We start from the raw sequence: 19771 nt of genomic DNA, 5'->3' as shown, positions 1-19771 counted from the left end.
CACCCTGCACTTCAACAGGTTAAAGGATGCCGTGTCCCAGGAAATGATTTATGAATTAAAAAAAACAAGACATCAATAAATGAAACTGAGGAGTAAAGAGGGGAGAAAGTGATTGTTCATTTTGGACCAGCATAAGTTTCTGGGAGAAGGAAAGATTTAACTGAAATGGCTCCTCCTCGTCACTGAAACAGACTATTTCTGGGCAAAACCAGCTACATCTTCATAGGAGGGTACAGGGGGCACCATCACTGCAGCGTTAGTGGGGGAGGTGGGGTTGGTAGGGCTGGTGGTAACGTTGGCATGGCCAGTGGTATCGTTGGTAGTGTTGAAAGAGCCGGTGGGAGTGTTGGCTGGGTTGGCAATGACTACGGTCGGAACCTCTGTCCTGTTCTGAAAGACAAAGGATATGAGGCCATCAACTTCCCCTGTGGTCAACTGCAAAAATGGCCACAAATTCTTCCCCTTCCTGCTGCCATGCCCTTGGGTAGACCCTCCCTCACTGATGCTGGTCTTAGTCATGGAACTTCCCTGGGTCAATGGACCAACAGTGAAAATGTGAAGCATCAGAGATCTGAGAAATGTCTGCAAATCCACGCTTGCTCTCTCACTGCTTTTCTAAATGCTGAGGCTGCCATGTAAAGAAGACTGGGCTGGTCCACTGGGTGATGAGAGAAAAGTAGGCCAGTTGGCCCTATTGGTAGGTGGCATGCGAACTGCCAGACACACAATTGAGAGCATCCGAGACAATCCAGTTAGCAGGCAACTCACCAACCGACTGTAGATTCATGGCGAATCCAGCAGAAGTCAACTGAGCTCGCCCAAACCAGAAGAACTACCCAGCAGACCCAGAGAGTCATAAACTTGACATAAGCCTTGACTGCCCTGTCTTCCTCTTATCAAACAGGAGGGCACATTGCAGTTTCCATCCCCTTGAATCCGGGGTTGGCCAGGTGACTTACTTTGGCCAAAGAGGCATTAAAGAATGTGGCATGAGCAGGGACTTAAAGTCTGTGCCTGTGGGGCTGGCTGTGACTCACTGCTCTTGGAATCCAGCTACCCTTGAAGAAGCTCAGGCCAGCCTCCTGGAGGAAGTAATACCACTTGGAGCAGAAATGAACTTTTCCTCGAAGATTCTGGTTGGTCAGCTGGTGCCAAGCTGGCAGCTGCTACACCTGTCTGAATGTGATACTGTGCAGGGCTCTATGGGGCTCCTGAGCATGAGGCCTTTCTGTATCCCTCATCTCTTTGATTATAGGAATCATCCTTCATACAGGTCCCCTGACCTTTCCTGAGTTCCAATGGGCAGATTCAAGCGGTTGTTAATTAGGGACTGGAGGGGATGCGAGACAAGGGAGAAATAAAACAGTCAAGACCAGTCTTGGACAGGGTCCTATTTCCCTATCAGTGAATACACACAATATCTTTGAGCTATTTTTCAGATACTGAAACCCCCACCAGGTGAGAGAAGTTAATGATTAACAATAATGTACTGTCCACAAGTATGTAGACCCCAGACCAGTTGGACCTGAAAGTTGATGATGCTGGCTTCTACCTACCTTACCACCAACCCATCAGAAGAACATCCACAAGCTGATCACACCCTCTTTGAACAATTACAATAAAACTTCCCACTATCTTCCCCAAGTTGAGACACAACAGTTTTGATGAGGGCATTAGGCCACTGTGACACCCCCTCCACCCCACCACCTTTGCCTGGCAGAGTAATAAAGCTATTCTTTTCTACTTCACCCACAACTCTGTCTCTGAGATTCAATTCAGCACCAGTGTATAGAGAAGCTAAGCTTTTGGTATCAAGTGGGTCCATCTGAGGCCAACAGAAGACCCACTGGTTACACTGAGACTCAGAATTATGAGCTAAAGAAATGTTTGCTATTTTAAGCTTCTGAGTTTTCCAGCAGTTTCTTTTTCAGCAAAAGAAACACACAGATACACCCTCTTTGTGATGGACTGAATATTTGTATGTTGGAATCTTAACCACCAGTCTGATGGTATCAGAAGGTGGGGCCTTTGGGAGGTAATTAGGTCATGAGGGGGCTTCCCAGGTGGAACTGGTGGTAAAGAACCCACCGGCCAATGCAGTAGACACAGGAGACATGGGTTCAATCCCTGGGTCTGGCAGATCCCCTGGAGGAGGGCATGGCAACCCACTCCAGTTTTCTTGCCTGGAGAATCCCATGGACAGAGGAGCTCGGCGAGTTACTGTCCATGGGGTTGCAAAGAGTCGGACACAACTGAAGCAACTTAGCATGCTCGCAGGTCATGAGGGGTGAGCACTCATGAATGGGTTTAGTGACCTTAGAGAGAGAGATGCCAGAGAGCTCTCCCTATCTTTCTGTAAGATAGGGAAACTATAATACGAAGACAGCCATCCGAAAGCCAGGAAGAGAGTTCTCACCACAACCGGACCATCCAGGCACCCTGATCTGAGACTCCTAGACTTTGAGAAATGATTACAAGCCATGCAGCCTGTGGTATATTTGTTATAACATCCTGAACCAACTAAGACGTCCTCTCAGGCCCCACTTCTCCCAATGTCTTGTCACCTCTGCTACCCCCGGAGCACTCTCTGATTTCTGGAGCAGGGCCCAACACTCACCACAAACTGGTTCCAGCACGTAGCCTGGCACCCAAAATGCGAGACCACACAGGTGAGGCAGAACTCCAGCAGGGCGAAGGGGAGGAGACCACCGGAAATTGCCTTCACGTTAATCTAGGGGCAGAGAGGAATGGGAAGGGTTTTGTCACAGAGGTGACTGTCCTATGACCGTCCACACCTGTAGGGCTCATCTTAGGCAAGCGCCACATGCCTCAGCTGGAGAGCCCCAGACCCTCTGGCACGTGCTCCGTGAGCAGTTGCTGTGGGTGCCCCTCTCACATGCCCCCATGGCACCTTTGAGGGCATGACAGCCAGACTTCCAACTGCTGGCACCTGCGTTTCTTTGCCTTGGAGCTTTCTCTGGCCCTTGGAGCCCACTTTGCTCTTCATACAACAGGTCCAAAATTCCAGGGAGATTTCAGATCAGCAGTCTATCAGTGACTGACAGGGGCTAGTGGATAAATACCCTCGGTTCTCACCCCTGGGCTGGAGGGCGTGACTGAAGCATGGGTCTGCACTGCCTTCCCAGGTGAGTTCTCAGTGCTGGATAAGGTCACCTAGGGGAAGTCCTCTGACAGCTGGACCCAGGCAATTGGAGGTCTTCACCCCTCCCCTGTCCTTGGAATGCACTTCTGCAGTGGGAGTCATTTTCGAAGATGCAGCCTTGAGAGTAGGTGGTGTTGAGACCACCTGGACTGGATGCAATTAAGTTTGTAGGATTCTGATGGGCAGTGCAGAGGTCAACTCATCTTGCAGCGGCCCAAGACAAGCCTCATACATCAGTTCCTTGGCTTATTAGACCTGCCACCTGCCAGTCTGGCATGGCTGCCTCCCCCTGCCCTCCAGGTGTGGGGACTGGTTTAGGAACCAACACTCAGGGTAAGTGGCTGGATTACATCACATCTTTACTGGTCCCTTCTCTTCCCCACCTCATTTTTCATCACCCTACTGGCACTTGCTTCCTCTCCCAAATAAGCTACTTGTCTCAAAGTCAGTTTTGGGACTTCCCTGGTGGTCCAGTGGTAAAGAATCTGCCTGCCAATGCAGGGGACATGGGTTTGATTCCTGGTCTGGGAAAATTCCACACGCTTTGGGGTAACGAAGCCCATGTGCCACAGCTACTGAGCTTGCCCTCTAGAGCCCACACACCACCACTATCGAAGCCCTCGAGCCCTAGAACCTGGGCTCTGCAGCAAGAGAAGCCACTGCAATGAGAAGTCCACGCTCTGCAACTAGAGAGTAGCCCCTGCTGGCTGCAATTAGAGAAAATCTGCACATAGCAATGAGACCCAGTGCAGCCAAAAAAGAAAAAAGTCAGCTATGGGAGGAACCCAAAGCGAGACCCACCTCACAGGCACACTGGCACATGTGTGGCAGACTGGAGTCCAGGGCATTCGATGCCCCCAGGAGTAGTTTTCAATCAGTGATGGTAGGAATTGGTGGGTGAGTACCCCAGGCCCCTCACCCAGGACAGAATGTAACTCTGAGGCAGTGTCCTCTGCAGTGACTTGCTTGGTGACACCCTTTATCAGTGCCTTCCTTTCCTTGTTCATCTTATTCTCTCCCCTACCGGTATTTCCTAGGGGAACCTCTAAAATAAATGACTTGCTCCTGAATCCCTGTTCCAGCATCTGCTTCTGGGGGCCTGAGATAAGACGAGACCCTGGGGTCAGTACCTCCTGTTCTTGCCACCAGCTGTCCCTCCCTCAACAGCTTCCTGGGGGCTGGTGGCCTTGAGGTCTGAGTGTGGCTACCGCCCCACCTGCTTGCCTTGGTGTTTGCTGCCTCCAAGCAGGAACAGAACAGGAACAAGGAGCGGCCACCTGGCTCCAGCTCTCTGAGTCTCAGTGTCCTCATCTATAAAATGGGGTCTATCTCACCTGCCTCAGAAGTCAGGGGTTTTGGTGAGGGTTACACATTTTAGGATGCTTTTGAACTGTGGTGCTAGAGAAGACTCTTGAGAGTCCCTTGGGCAGCATGGAGATCAAACCTGTTAATCCTAAAGGAAGTCAACCTTGAATATTCATTGGAAGGACTGATGCTGAAGCTGAAGCTCCAATACTTTAGCCACCTGATGCAAAGAGCTGACTCATTGGAGAAGACCATGATGTTTCAAAGGATTGAGGGCAGGAGGAGTAGGGGATGACAGAGGGTGAGATGGTTGGATGGCATCACCAACTCCATGGACATGAGTTTGAGCAAGCTCCAGGAGATAGTGAAGGATGGGAAAGCCTGGCGTGCTGCAGTCCATGGGTTTGCAAAGAGTCGGACATGTCTGAGCGACTGAACAACAACAAATAACACATTTTAGGACCTAAGGCTGTCATACTAGGATGGAATTTGGCTGTGATTCCTTCCTGCTCTGGAACAACCTCATAAACAAGCCTCCCCAGTCTTTCGGAAGCCTGGGGTGCTGGTAGTCTGGATGCTCACTGGCGGGATAAAGCACAGATCCATGATGAGAAGCAAGACCCCAGCCAGGGAAATGATAGCGCTGACCACGTTCATGCCGATGCTGCCGTGAACCTGGAAGGGGCAGGGAGAGAGGCACAGGTGAGTCTGAAGCCAGGCCTGTGGGGAGCAGGAGGAAAGGGGAGCCTGGGCAGGAAGGAGGTGGGTGTGGAGAGGCCAGCTTATCCTAAGCTCACTGAGGTGAGATTATTCTTTATTCAATAAGCAGAGTCCACCTAGGGCAGGGGCTGTCTTTGTTTGGGAAAATAACTCCATAAGCAGCTAATGGTGCAGGAAATGAGATTCAAAAGCCAGATTGGGAGGAGAGGCGGCAAGGGTGCTGAACTGCTCTGCGGAAGAAATGAGCAGGGATGGGGGTGATGGTGGCAGGGGGCATGAGTTGGGATTCGAGGATTGCCTTGAGAGAAGGGAGAGGAAAGTTCTGGTCCTGCTGGAAGGAGCTGGAGTCTGGGCTGGCAGGATTGGCTGGGGAAAGTTTTCAGAACCAGAAGGTCTAGTACTCCATTTTAAAGGATCTGCGGTCTAGTATCGAGATGCTGAAATCCTCCAATCACTCACGATGTCCCCTGCTCAACTGCCTCCCCTGGGGGGTGGCTCATGGGGTTGGAGATGGGGAGGGAAGGACTGTGTCCACCTGTGGGCTGAGGCTGGGAAGGCTGGCAAGCAGAGTAGAGATGGAAGTAGACACTTCAACTGGAAGTCAATCATCAGAACCAGGGGGGACTGGGAGCCCCCCAGGAATTGGTAGGCATCTTGGAGAGGTTATTGGATTTCGCAGAAGATGTGGGACAAGAGTTCGATCCACTTTTGTTAGGCGATTAAGGAGCACTGTGAGCTCAACTCATGTTGGGGGGCCTGGGGAAGGGGGTCTTAATCCCGTTGAAGGCGATGGAGGAAGGCAGACTGAGGGGCAGCAGACATTTGCCTTGCAGACAAAGGACTGGTCATTGGAAACCCTCCGTGGGACAACCCAGCCCCCTAACTAACCCATGGCTTTCCCATTGAACAGGTAGAAGAGACAAGAAGCCCTTTGGAGAACATGGAGAGGGGGAGGAAGGACTTGGAGCCAGGGATAAGAGGAGGGCCCTTAGAAGTTCTACATTTATCCCTAAGCTTCTCAGAGGCCACAACAAAAATCAAAACATGCACAGGTGTATCGCTGGCTGTCGAGACAGAGGATGACATTCTGACGGTGCAAGGGATTCTGGGTCCTGCGTCCTGTGATTTGAACTCTGAGCTGTGCAAGGCACACACTCCCCTCATTTTTCTAGGTCTAGCCAACGGGGAGGGCAGGAAGTGCCTTAAAGAGGTGGCTGAAATGTATACACATTTCCACTTGGCCTCTGCCTGACCTTCTGCTTAATTCTAGAGCACCCCAAGGTCATGGTGCTGTGACTACTTGGCCATTTGCCAAAATGCCACGTGTCTGAGTAGTTAAATGCAATAGGTGAAGGTACAGTGCTGGGATCAGAGGGCTCTGGGTTTAAACCCCGGCTCGGCCACTTTCCTGCTGTGTGATCTTAAGTCTAGTCACCCGACCTTTCTGTGACTCAGTTTCCTCTTCTGTAGAATGAGGATCACAAAACTTTGTAGACCTGTGGGGACTGAATGAAGTAAGGTATGTAAGAGTGCTGAACCCTGCGGCTGGGACCAGGCCACTCTGGGAGGCTACTGGGAGGCCCCTTCCCCCTGGAGAGTCACATTCTAACATTGAAGGATGATGAAAGATGGAATTACAACTCACCATGCAAGAACTGCAGTTCTTTTCAGCCTCCACTGAGAGAGAGCCAGAGATGACAAACTACGCAGACAAAAAGGAGTAAGAGCCGTTGTACAGTGTGTTGAAAAGACCACAGTCCATTCAGAGGTGTAGCTCTCAGTCTTTAAGGCCTACATACCTTGTTTCTTAAGATGGGCAGGTCTGTTTACCTCCTCTCAACATTTTCACTATCTCAATGGTTAGATGCCACAATACCCAAACTCTTCTGTGTCTAGGTTAAAATCTTTTCCCCTAAAAGCCTAAATTTTGTTTCAGGATGCTAGAGATCTCATCTTTGTGTCTGGTCCCCATTGGGCCCACAGCCTGGGCACAGGTATCACCCAAACTCATGGATCATCTGGCCTCACGCCGCCCTATTCTCGACTGTGATCTTGGAAAAGCAGGGTCAGGGTAGCAAGGTGAGCAGAGCTTTGGGGCTGGGAGATGGGAGACCTAGGCTTCTGCTCCACTCTTGCTTCTAACTCACCTTGCTGTGACCCTAGGCAAGTTGCTGCCCCAGCCTGGGGGTCCTAACTGGCCCTGGATGCTGCGAGACAGGTGACAGATGTGTGAACCCAGAGGCAGGAAGAACTCGGTCCAATCATGAGAGCCCTGAACTGAGGGGGCCTGGGCTCCATCAGGACTTTCTTTCAACCCTTCCTGGCTGTGAGACTGTAGTCATCTTGCCTAACCTCTCTGAGCCCCAGTCTTCTCATCTGGCAAATGGGCATGAACAAACAAACCCTGCTCTTTCTAGCTACAAGAGGGTCATGTGATTCTGTAGTTGTTGTTTGGTTGCTGAGTCGTGTCTGATTCTTTGTGACCCCATGGACTGCAACGTGGCTCCCCTGTCCTTCACTCTCTCCTGGAGTTTGCTCAAGTTCCATATCCATTGAATCAATGATGCTATCTAACCATCTCCTCCTCTGCTGCCCCCTTCTCCAACTGTCTTCAATCTTTCCCAGCAACAGGGCATGGGCGAATAAGGGTGGGGTTATAAATGATTTACATATTTACATTTACATCAAACGAGATCTCCGAGAGGGTGGAATAATTAAAGCACGCGATTGGCTTGAGAGTAGCTGAAAGTTCCTTAGAGGCAGGGGGCGAGTTGCTGGGGCACTGGGTCTGGGCTGTGTCCTTAACCCTGTCCTGCACCTACAGTCTTAGGTGGCTGGCTCTGGGCTCCCAGGGCCCTATTATTGGGAGTGCATTCCAGGCTCTTTCTTCCTTCACTTCCCCATCCCAGTCTGGTAACTCAGAACCCAGAAGAAGGCCACAGGGCCTTGTACTCACGAATATTCCTCCCCAGATCAGGTACCCTGACACCGCGGAATAGGAATTTTCCTCATACAGTGAAGGATTAATGGCAGTGAAGATGTGAGTCAGGCCGATGAGGATCTGGATCGCCTGTGGGGAGGACAAGGCATCGTGAGAAAGAGCAGAGCTGGGGGCCTATGGGATTGTAGCTGCTCTCGGCAGCCCAGACTGTACCCCAGAACCCCTGAGTATGACTGCTGTGGGGACCAAAATCTCTTGGGGTGGGGTCCATGTCAAGGTGTTGTTTTGAAGCTCCAGATGACGCCAATGTACACTCAGAATTGGGAGCCATGGGCATAAAGGGAAGGCGGAGGGGTGGGGGATGGAACAGATCAGGACTTTGGACTCTGCACCTGCAGGCTTGCAGAGAAGATGCCTGGGCGGGGGCTTTGGCAGCAAACCAGACGGGCTTGAATCCTGGCTGTGGCGCTCTCCAGCTGCGTGGCCTCAGGCAAGCGCCCTCCCTGTGTCTCTCAGTAAGACAGGGGTGACTGTATCTGGCTTGCGGGGTTGCTGTAGACAGGAGTCCCCAACCTCCAGGATCTAATGCCTAAGGATCTGAGGTGGAGCTGATGTAACAGTAACAGAAATCAAGAGTACAATAAACATAATGCTCTTGAAATATAGTGCTCATCCTGAAACCATTCCCCCCACCCTGTCTGTGGAAAAACTGTCTTGCAGGAAACCAGTCCCTGGTGCCAAAAAAGGTTAGGAACCACTGGCTGCAGAGATTAGAAAGAGGGCCCCGTAAAGACTTCCCTGGCAATACAGTGGTTAAGACTCTGCCTTTCAATGCAGGGGGCGTGGGTTCAAGCCCTAGTTGGGGAACTAAGATCCCATGTGTCACAAGGCATGGCCAAATATTTTTTCTTTTTTTTTTTAAAGTGCCCATAAAACTTATAGATAGGTCCTGCCACTTGGGAGGTGTTTGCAAGCCCTCCACCCACACCTTTCCTAGGCCCCACCTCTGTGTGTTCCCTGCTGTGGGATCCTCAGTGCCTGCAAGCCTGTGCTATTCCTCCTTCCCACCTGCTTTTCTTCCCCTTCTGTCTGAAAGGTACTGGCTTCACCCTCATCCTACTGAAATCCCATCTTTCTTTCAACAACCAACTACATCCTTTTACTGACACCCCCACATTCAGGACAAAACACCTCCTATTTGGGGGTCCTGCAGCACTTGCTATACCTGAGGACTTGGGGTGACATTTGACTTCTTCAGGCCTCAGGTTGCTCAGGGGTCAAGTGATCAGGGTTGAACAGATGTGTCAGCTCTCACACTCAATGAGTCTAGAGCTTAGGGTACAGATCTGGGTTTCATGGCAGCTGCTTCATCAAATAACAGCTGATCTTGATCTTGTCTGTGTGCCCACTTTATCTGTATCTTAAAAGAAAGGCGTCGCTTCTCCCAAATGGACTGTAGTTCACTAAAGAGAGTCCATGTTTTTGGCCTTTCTCTGTGTTTGATCAGGTTCCCCAAGCATTTGCTCTAACTTAAAATAATTCTTTCAAAAGACTTTAAAGTAATTGGAACCCAAAGTTAACAAGCATTTGTCCAGTATTAATTAATAAGGAAAGTAATAATAACATGAAATTATAACTACTATGTAATATCATATAATAGCTTCACCTATTGAAGGTTTTCCACACACGTTTATAATCTCACTTCCTGCCTGTGACCAGGATTTCTATTCCTGATACTGTTGATAAAAGAAAATTTCCCATACTGAGGTTTGGGGAAGTCATTCTGGCTTGTACACGTTATGCTAACTAAAACAGCCTGTTTGTGGCCTATCAAACCTCTATTGTACATTTGCTTTAGTCATTAAAGAAAAGGGCATATTGACCAGAAGTAAAGAATGTCTATGTTAAATAACTATTAGGAATTTCTCTGCTGGTCCAGTGGTTAGGGCTCTACGCTTTCATTGATGAGGGTGTGAGTTCAATCCCTGGCCAGGGACTAAGACCCTGAAAGCTATGCAGCTTGATCCCCCCCTAAAAAAAATTCACCTGGGAAATTTTTGGACTTCCACTGTGGTCTAGTGGCTAAGACTCTGTGCTCCCAATGCAAGGGGCCCAGGCTCTGATCCCTGGTCAGGGAACTAGATACCACATGCCACAACTAAGAAAAAGATTCCACAAGCTGCAACTAAGACCTGCTGCTGCTAAGTCACTTCAGTTGTGTCCAACTCTGTGCGACCCCATAGACAGCAGCCCACCAGGCTCCCCCATCCCCAGGATTCTCCAGGCAAGAACACTGGAGTGGGTTGCCATTTCCTTCTCCAATGCATGAAAGTAAAAAGTGAAAGTGAAGTTGCTCAGTCGTGTCCGACTCTTAGCGACCCCATGGACTGTGACCTGGCACAGCCAAAAAAAAAAAAAGACAAATAGAGATGAAATGCCTCCCTTCCTGGGATGCCAATGCTGGTGCTCCTTCAATGATAAGCCTCCCTTCCCAGGTGCATTTGGCTCAGATGGTAAAGAATCTGCCTGTCAACGCAGGACACGTGGGTTAGATCCCTGGGTCCAGAAGATCTGCTAGAGACAGGAATGACAACCCACACCAGTATTCTTGCCTGGAGGATTCCATGGACAGAGGAGCCTGGCTGTCTACAGTCCATCAGGTTGTAAAGAGTCAGACATGACTGAGAGGCTAACACTTACTCCCAGGTTCGAAGGCCACACTGACTCCCTGTGTACATGTTGATCTTTTTTTTTTTTTTAAACCTTAAAGAAATGTACACTTGATCCAACAAGATATAAAACGGCTGACAACCCTACTTCTCCAGAGCAGTTTCTCAGAGTTATCTGAGAGGCTGTCTTCTGGGCTACACACCTCAGTTTGGCTCAAATAAAACCTTTTTCTATTCCCATTATAGATTGGTTATTTTTGCTGGCAGTGTTTTATAGAAGTTAATCCAAGATTTGATTTGGGTAAGTTTAGGAGAGTCGGACACGACTGAGCGACTTCACTTTCACTTTTCACTTTAATGCATTGGAGAAGGAAATGGCAGCCCACTCCAGTGTTCTTGCCTGGAGAATCCCAGGGACAGGGGAGCCTGGTGGGCTGCCGTCTATGGGGTCGCACAGAGTCGGACACGACTGAATCGACTTAGCAGCAGCAGCAGCAGGAGGAGGCAAACAATCCCTTGCTCTTGGTACAGTCCACTGGTTTGTCTGTCCCTGAAGGATTGACAAGGAGGAGTGGGCTGGGGTGTGTGAGAGCCTGTCCTATCCTCCTGCCCCCAGCTCAGGTGAGCTGGTGAGTTTGTACTCTTCAAGCACCAGGACAATTTATGCATGTCCTGTGGCAATTACCAGAAGGTACTGTAGTTACAACAGCCCCTCCTAGGTCTTCAAGGATGGTTTCTGGACAAAGACAAGGGAGAGGCTGGCCTCTGTGGGGCCATCCTGACCCAACCTCCAGAAGCTGCCACCTACCTTTCTGTCCTCTGCCCTCTAAATCCATTCCCTTCCTTATCCAAGTGCACTCACTACAGCCGGGCTCATGAAGGGATCCAAACTGGAGAGAAAGAGACATCACACTCACCCCTAGTGTCCTGACCTCCTCCTTTATGAATTTCTTGGGATCGAACGTAAAAAACGATTCAAATGGCATGTTCCATTGGGACTGGTTGGAGGTATACATCAGCCCAGGAGTAAATGTGGGGGGATTCTGAGGGCCCCCAGGCAGGGTCTGGAGGTCTGTGGTTCCCAGTGAGTACTGGATTTCCCCAGGTGGGGTCTGGAAACTGGCCACTGCTGCCGGATGCTGAAGCGCAGTGGGCGGACCCTGTGTGGCGTTCACTCCCGCTGGATTCTGGATCACCACGCGTGGCGTCTGTAAGTTCGCTCTTCCTGCATCACTCTCGGTCACTCTGGATGTTAAGTAAGTGGCCATGCCCACAGGCTGCGCCTTGCTCCCAGGAGCCACAGGATTCCTGGCCTGGATCAGGTACACATTTCCTGGTGCTGTAACACCAGGCACAGCGTTGGCTCCAACTCCCTGCTCCGTCATGATGCTCAAGTGCTGCAAAACAGGTAAGAGGGTGCATTTTCCCTCCTCTGAGAAAATTAATATGTGCCGCATCTGACCCCATCCTTATCTTTAGCTTTATCTTCATTAAAATAAAAATCACCAAAAATAAAAACATAAAAATCATCTAGCATGATATTATATAGAAAGATCTTCCCTTCCTTGTGGTCTGTGTTCTTTGGGACATGTCAGGTTTTGTATTTTTTTTTTTTTTAATTGGGTTTGGATTTCCAAGACTAGGTTAACCTGGGGCTCCTTATCCCTGCAGACTGTTGTTTACAGTTGAGGCAGTGGCTTTGTTTAGAATCCTGAGGTCAATGTTTTACTCTGCCTGCCTTAAGTATCTGAGTGATTGGATGTGATCTCTCCATCCTCTCCCCTGACCTGGCCACAGCTGATGGCCTGGGGGTGGACAAGGGACCCCAACTGGGCCTAGAACTTTCCAGTCTTGGGAATGTGGAATTGGCCCCAAGGACCATTTCAGGTTGAGGGGGTTGTGCAGAGCTGGAGATGGTCACATTTGTGTCATGTGTAGGGATAGTAGAGAAAGTCAGTTAGAATGAAAAGAATGAAGCTGATATTATAGCAAGGCTGAGGGATGGGGAGAAATAGATGAGGAAGCAGGTGGTGGGAGAGGGACAGAAATAGAGAGACAAAGAGAAGGAAACACCTTGGATTCTGATGATTTTTTACTTTTTATCCAGGTTCTCATTATCCCCAGCCCTTTGTAATCTATAACTAGTTTATAACTAGTTATGGGTTTAATCTAATGAAGTTAATTTGTGTATGACTTTTCCCTAGTGGCTTAGACGGTAAAGAATCTGCCTGCAATGCAGGAGACCTGGTTCAGTCCCTGGGTTGGGAAGATCCCCTGAGGAAGGGAATGGCTTACCCACTCCAGTATTCTTATCTGGATAATTCCACGGACAGAGGAGCCTGGTGGGCTATAGTCCTTGGGGTTGCAAAGAATCAGACATGACTGAGCAACTAACACTTTCACTTCACTTTTCAACATTAACTGATTTTGGAGCAGAAAACCAGACTGTCTCTGGCTACCTGTCTTCCCAGGAGGGGCCACGGACCCAGTGGAGACTGAACACTCATCCTTTACATCTCATGAGTCATGTCCATGTTGGTGTTGTGATTAGGACCATGTAAGAATTTTGCTTATTTCTATTTATCTGGGTTTAAACTGTTATGGGCCAAGGTACTGGGTATTATGATAGTGGCCACACCCTTAACAGCATGTAGTTACAACTGAGTCCTGAGCATTAGAGACTGTTGTGAAGGGAAGGGCTTGAAGTGAGACTTAAGATCTCACCATAATTTGACCCCTGATAAGCCAGCAAATTTGGAAAACTCAGCAGTGGCCACAGGACTGGAAAAGGTCAGTTTTCATTCCAATCCCTAAGAAAGGCAATCCCAAAGAATGCTCAAACTACTGCATAATTGCACTCATCTCCCACGCTAGTAAAGTAATGCTCAAAATTCTCCAAGGCAGGCTTCAGCAGTACGTGAACCGTGAACTTCCAGATGTTCAAGCTGGTTTTAGAAAAGGCAGAGGAACCAGAGATCAAATTGCCAACATCTGCTGGATCATCGAAAAAGCAAGAGAGTTCCAGCAAAACATCTATTTCTGCTTTCTTGACTATGCCAAAGCCTTCGACTGTGTGGATCACAATACACTGTGGAAAATTCTGAAAGAGATGGGAATACCAGACCACCTGACCTGCTTCTTGAGAAACCTATATGCAGGTCAGGAAGCAACAGCTAGAACTGGACATGGAACAACAGACTGGTTCCAAATAGGAAAAGGAGTAAATCAAGGCTGTATATTGTCACCCTGCTTATTTAACTTATATGCAGAGTACATCATGAGAAACGCTGGGCTAGAAAAAGCACAAGCTGGAATCAAGGTTGCCAGGAGAAATATCAATAACCTCAGATATGCAGATGACACCACCCTTATGGCAGAAAGTGAAGAGGAACTAAAAAGCCTCTTGATGAAAGTGAAAGACGAGAGTGAAAAAGTTGGCTTAAAGCTCAACATTCAGAAAACTAAGATCATGGCATCTGGTTCCATCACTTCATGGCAAATAGATGGGGAGACAGTAGAAACAGTGTTAGACTTTATTTTTGGGGGCTCCAGAATCGCTGCAGATGGTGATTGCAGCCATGAAATTAAAAGACGCTTACTCCTTGGAAGGAAAGTTATGACCAACCTAGATAGCATATTAGAAAGCAGAGATATTACCTTGCCAACAAAGGTCCATCTGGTCAAGGCTATGGTTTTTTCAGTGGTCATTTATGGATGTGAGAGTTGGACTGTGAAGAAAGCTGAGTGCCGAAAAATTGATGCTTTTGAACTGTGGCGTTGGAGAAGACTCTTGAGAGTCCCTTGGACTGCAAGGAGATCCAACCAGTCCATCCTAACGGAGATCAGTCCTGGGTGTTTACTGGAAGGACTGATGCTGAAGCTGAAACTCCAGTACTTTGGCCACCTGATGCAAAGAGTCGACTCATTGGAAAAGACCCTGATGCTGAGAGGGATTAGGAGCAGGAGGAGAAGGGGATGACAGAGGATGAGATGGCTGGATGGCATTACCAACTCAATGGGCGTGGGTTTGGGTAGACTCCGGGAGTTGTTGATGGACAGGGAGGCCTGGCGTGCTGCGATTCATGGGGTCGCAAAGAGTCAGACACGATTGAGCGACTGAACTGAACTGAAGCTGGGTGCATATTGAGTCTCTTCAGTCATTTCTGACTCTTTGTGACCCTATGGACTGTAGCCTGCCAGGCTCCTCTATCCATAGGGTTCTCCGGGCAAGAATACTGGAGTGGGTTGCCATGCTCTCCTCCAGGGGAATCCTCCTGACCCAAGGACTGAACCCATGTCTCTTGTCTCCTGCATTGGCAGGCAGGTTCTTTATCACTAGCGCCACCTGGGAAGCCCCGATAAGCTGAGAGGCCTGGAGAATTTCTTCATTATCTGTGCTGATAAGCAAGTAAGTACACCATATGTGGCGGCAGACGAGTAGCTTCAAACTCCGAAGACACTGACAGGTGGAAAGATTTCCCATTCAGGTGAGAGAAAAGGGGCCCCTTATATCATTAATGTTGATATTAACTGTTAATGTTAATTGTTGCAGCTGCTGATCTTGTCTCTCCACCTAAATGATACACTCCCTGCTGGCAGGAAACTGAATTCTACATTACTAGATTCCAGATAGCATCACCGACTCAATGGGTATAAATTGAGCAAACTGGGAGATAGGAGAGGACAAAGGAGCCTAGCGTACTAGGATTGCAATGAGTCACACACAACAGAACAAAAACAACAGATTCCAGAAGTCTGCTATCAGGGTGCTTTCTGCCCAATAGAAAATGCCTCTAAGTCACATTTACAAACTGAATTCCATCACATCCCACCCCACCATGATCCTAATTGCTTCCAGAGGGAGAAACACTCTGAACTATCAATGACCAACCTGGGTTTGGCTGGCTAATTAATTGGCACTATTTAATATTAATAAGCTAAAAAATAAACTCAAAGGCAAGACAGCATCAGGGCTAAGAGTTCAGACATCTTTGGGTCCTTTTCCCAGTCCCTTCATTTACTAGTTACACAACCTTGATCAGTTGCATGAGTTCTTTAGGCTTCAGTTTCCTTATCTCTGACAGGTAGATCATAATAACACCTTTCTCAGAGGGTGTCATCAGGATTAAGTGAGAAAGCTTCCCACACAGAGCCTGGCACAGAGGAAATACTTAACATCTGTTTGTTGATGAGTAGACACCATCCTTGGGCTTCCCTGATGGTTCAGCAGTAAAGAATACGCCTGCAATGCAGAAGACTCAGATTTGATCCCTGGGTTGGGAAGATCCCCTGGAAGAGGAAATGGTAACCCACTCCATTCTTGTCTGGAGAATCCCATGAAGAGATGAGCCTGACAGGCTACAGTTCATGGGGTTTTAAGAGTCATACATGACCTGGTGACTTAAACCACCCCTACCACTACCTTCTTGGAGAAGGGCCTTTGTTTTGAACATATTTCTTAATTGATCTCAAACTCGTTTCCAGTACCTACAGCCGTGGATCTCAAAGTGTGGTCTCTGGACAGATGAGACTGTTTCACTTGGGAACTTATTAGAAATGTAGATTCTCGGTCCTCTGCCTCAGTTCAGTTCAGTCACTCAGTCGTGTCCGACTTTTTATGACTCTCATGAACTACAGCATGCTAGACTTCCCTGTCCATCACCAACTCCCAGAGCCTGCTCAAACTCATGTCTATTGAGTTGGGGATGCCATCCAACCATCTCATTTTCTGTCATGCCCTTCTCCCCCTGTCTTCAATCTTTCCCAGCATCAGGGTCTTTGCCAGTGAGTCAGCTCTTCATGTCAGGTGGCCAAAGGATTGGAGCTTCAGCTTCAGCATCAGTCCTTCCAGTGAATATTCAGGACTGATCTACTTTAGGATTGACAGGTTTGATCTTGCAGTCCAAGGGACTCTCGAGAGTCTTCTTCAACACCACAGTCCAAAAGCATCAGTTCTTCGGTGTTCAGCTTTCTTTACGGTCCAACTCTCACATCCATACATGACTACTGGTCCTCTGCCTAGACCTGCTAAATAAGAAGGGCTTCCCTAGTGGCTCAGATGGTAAAGTGTCTGCCTGCAATTTGGGACACCCAGGTTCAATCCCTGGGTGAGGAAGATCCTCTGGAGAAGGAAATGGCAACCCACTCCAGTACTCTTGCCTGGAAAATTCCATGGATGGAGGAGCCTGGTAGGCTATAGTCCATGGGGTTGCAAAGAGTCAGACACAACTGAGCGATTTCACTTTCACTAAATAAGAACCCCCCAAGTCTGGGGACCAGCTGTCTGTTTAAAATGGTTTTTTTTTATTGTGGTAAAAGATATATAATATAAAACATACTATTTTAACCATTTTAAGCATATTTAATTGTACAGCTCAGTGGCACTAAGTACATTCACATTGGGGTGTACATACACCCCAATATTCATTGCAGCACTTATTACAGTAGCCAGGACATGGAAGCAACCTAAATGTCCATCAACAGCTGAATGGATAAAGCAGATGTGGTACATAAATACAATGGAATATTACTCAGTCATAAAAAGAAAAAATTGTGCCATTTGCAGCCATCTGTTTTAACTTACTCCCCAGGTGACTCTGAGGCTGGTGAAGTTTGAGAACCATGGTGGTATATAAATGTCCTATACATCTTGTTGGTTTAATTCCTTTCTCTTGGACCCTAACAGGTAAAAATATAAACTATATAGAGCTTCAAGAAATTCCCAAAATTTTTCTTATTTTAAAATCTAGGGACTTCCCTGGTGGTCCAGTGGTTAAGAATCCATCTTGCAATGCAAAGGACAAGGGTTTGAGTCCTGATTGGGGAAATAAGATCTCATATGTCCTCGAGGAGCTAAGACAGTGGGCTGTCTGATGCAGCCAAGTAAATATTTTTAAAAATAACTAATTTAAAAAATCTAGCTGGTCTCTCCAGTTCTCCCACAAGAGCAACAGCTTTCACTGGTCTGTCAACTGAGAGTTCAGGCACTCACTGTGTCTCCTTATTTTTTTTTTCTTTTTTAAAAGCATTCGTTCTTTTTCTTTTTTCTCCCACTATTTTTTATTCTACCTGCATCCCTGCAAACAGGGAGATGGAGTCTTTGAAGGTGAAATAACTTGCTTGTGGATAAATGGATTTGAGACTCGAATTTATTCTTTCTGACTGCTATCTTCTTTTCACTATTTTTAAAAAGTTTTTTCAAAAAGAATGCTCTCTCTGCCAGGTGACATAGGAGTGGCAGAATGTTTGGCAGTGTCAACTGAGATGGACGTATGCAGCATGTGCCACTTCTGCCTTGACCTTGATTTACCCCTTGCTTTCTCAGAGGAACTTCAGATTTCCCATAAGGGTGGTTTATAATAACAACTACAGCAAGCATCGGTGTTTAGACTCCACAGCCCTGTAGGCATCAGGCAATTCCTCCAGCTATATATCACTGCTGTGAGCATTTTGCAGACAAAGTAACTGAGGTTAAGAGAGGTTAAGTAACTCAGGTCATAGACACACAGCTGCTGCTGCTGCTGCTAAGTCGCTTCAGTCGAGCCCGACTCTGTGCGACCCCCTAGACAGCAGCCCACCAGGCTCCTCTCTCCCTGGGATTCTCCAGGCAAGAACACTGGAGTGGGTTGCCATTTCCTTCTCCAAGACACACAGCTACGAAATGCCAAAGCTGAGATTTGAACCCTGGACTGTCTGCCTTCAGTTTTCATAATGGATACCACACAGAATGTTACAGTCTGCTACATGATATGAGAGAATGGATTATATCTGTCTCCCTTTTTCAGAACAGACTTTCTTCTTACATGTGTGATAAATAATACAACTACAAACCTGGCAACTGGCAGAGGCAGCTGGATCCTGTGATAGACTCTCCCAAGACCCCTTTAGTCCCCGCTGCCGCCAGGAACAAGGGAGGGGGTTCTTTAGGAGCCTTTCCAACAGATCTAGATCCTATACCTGATCACACTTTAATTACAGCTGGACTCAGGGAGGGTGGAAATGGAGATGTCCTTTGGGGTTTCCCACCTTCTATCTTAAGGTATCTGGGTTCACACAGAGATATGAACCATCTCTGAAACCTGTTCTGTTTCTTCACTTACCTCCTTAGCTGGCCAGACTCTGCATCTCCAAGGTTAGGTGATTGCAAATTCTGTCTCTGTGGACTGCGCTGATTTATCTTAAATGCTTTTATGAAAAGGTATATACATCATATACAGACCCCTGATTTGTGGCATTTCCCCAGAGACCCTACTCAGGGCCTGTCTAGGCCCTTTGTCTCCCCTAGTATGGTCCAGTTTCTGTGAGAACCAAAGAGAGGAATTCATAGATGTCTTACCTGGTCGACCTGGCGAGACTTTCAATGTTCCTTCTTCTGATCCTGTGGGCCTCTGAAACCTGGCCTAGACATTTCTGATAAAAGAAAGTTTGGTTTCTCTTTGAAGCTCCAAAGTCTTGCTTGCAATTTCACTTTGAGTCAAACAATGAATCCATTCCCCGGCTGCCGAGTTGACCTCATTTGACCTTCAGAATATTTATGGCCTTGATTGGGTAGGAATGGGGTTCCATGGGCCCTTCAGAAGTGGGCCACTAAGATCTCATAAGCCAAAAGATTTATAAGCAATTTTAGGAAGGAATTAACAAGTATTTACTGAGTGTCTTCTGTGTGCTGGATGGTATGTTACATGCTGAGGTACATAGATTTCTAGAAGTTTACAATGACTTGGCAAGATAGAATCTAACCATTGTCAGATAATCATAGTACAGGCATACCTTGTTTCATTGTGATTGCCAGATATTGCATTTTTCTTAATCAGTTGAAGGTTTGTGGCAACCCTGCATTGAGCAGGTCTGTAGCACTATTTTCTCATCAGCATTATTTTAAAATTATGGTATATTCCTTTAGACATAATGGTATTGCATACTTAATAGACTATGGTGCAGCATAAACACAACTTTTAGTTGCACTGGGAAATC

General features: G+C 47.7%; 1 protein-coding gene across 1 annotated transcript; it reads right to left on the bottom strand.

Annotated features, from left to right (window-relative positions):
- Nucleotides 1-34: 34 nt before the first annotated feature.
- Nucleotides 35-19268, bottom strand: MS4A18 (membrane spanning 4-domains A18). Its single transcript, XM_043452487.1, has 7 exons — nt 19134-19268; nt 11716-12195; nt 8145-8258; nt 6834-6890; nt 5051-5143; nt 2618-2731; nt 35-390 (listed from the first exon to the last, which is right to left on the bottom strand). Exons 2-7 carry the CDS (start codon nt 12181-12183, stop codon nt 193-195), a joined length of 1044 nt encoding a protein of 347 aa, XP_043308422.1. The 5' UTR covers nt 12184-12195; nt 19134-19268; the 3' UTR covers nt 35-192.
- Between the last annotated feature and the right edge of the window lie 503 nt (nt 19269-19771).

This window comes from Cervus canadensis, chromosome 29 (genome assembly GCF_019320065.1).
Source record: "Cervus canadensis isolate Bull #8, Minnesota chromosome 29, ASM1932006v1, whole genome shotgun sequence".
NCBI lineage: Eukaryota > Metazoa > Chordata > Mammalia > Artiodactyla > Cervidae > Cervus > Cervus canadensis.
Note: the sequence above shows the minus strand (reverse complement) of the source record. Positions and strands in the feature narration are given on the sequence as shown.

What these genes read in the sequence shown, in the direction of transcription:
- MS4A18 (XM_043452487.1), bottom strand. Translation starts at nt 12,183, where the DNA reads ATGACGGAGCAGGGAGTTGGAGCCAACGCTGTGCCTGGTGTTACAGCA. An exon ending in AGAACTGCAGTTCTTGCATG is followed by an intron (nt 5,144 to 6,833) that starts GTGAGTTGTAAT and finishes TGCCCCTTCCAG; the next exon opens with GTTCACGGCAGCATCGGCAT. An exon ending in ATCTGTGCTTTATCCCGCCA is followed by an intron (nt 2,732 to 5,050) that starts GTGAGCATCCAG and finishes CTCTGCCCCTAG; the next exon opens with ATTAACGTGAAGGCAATTTC.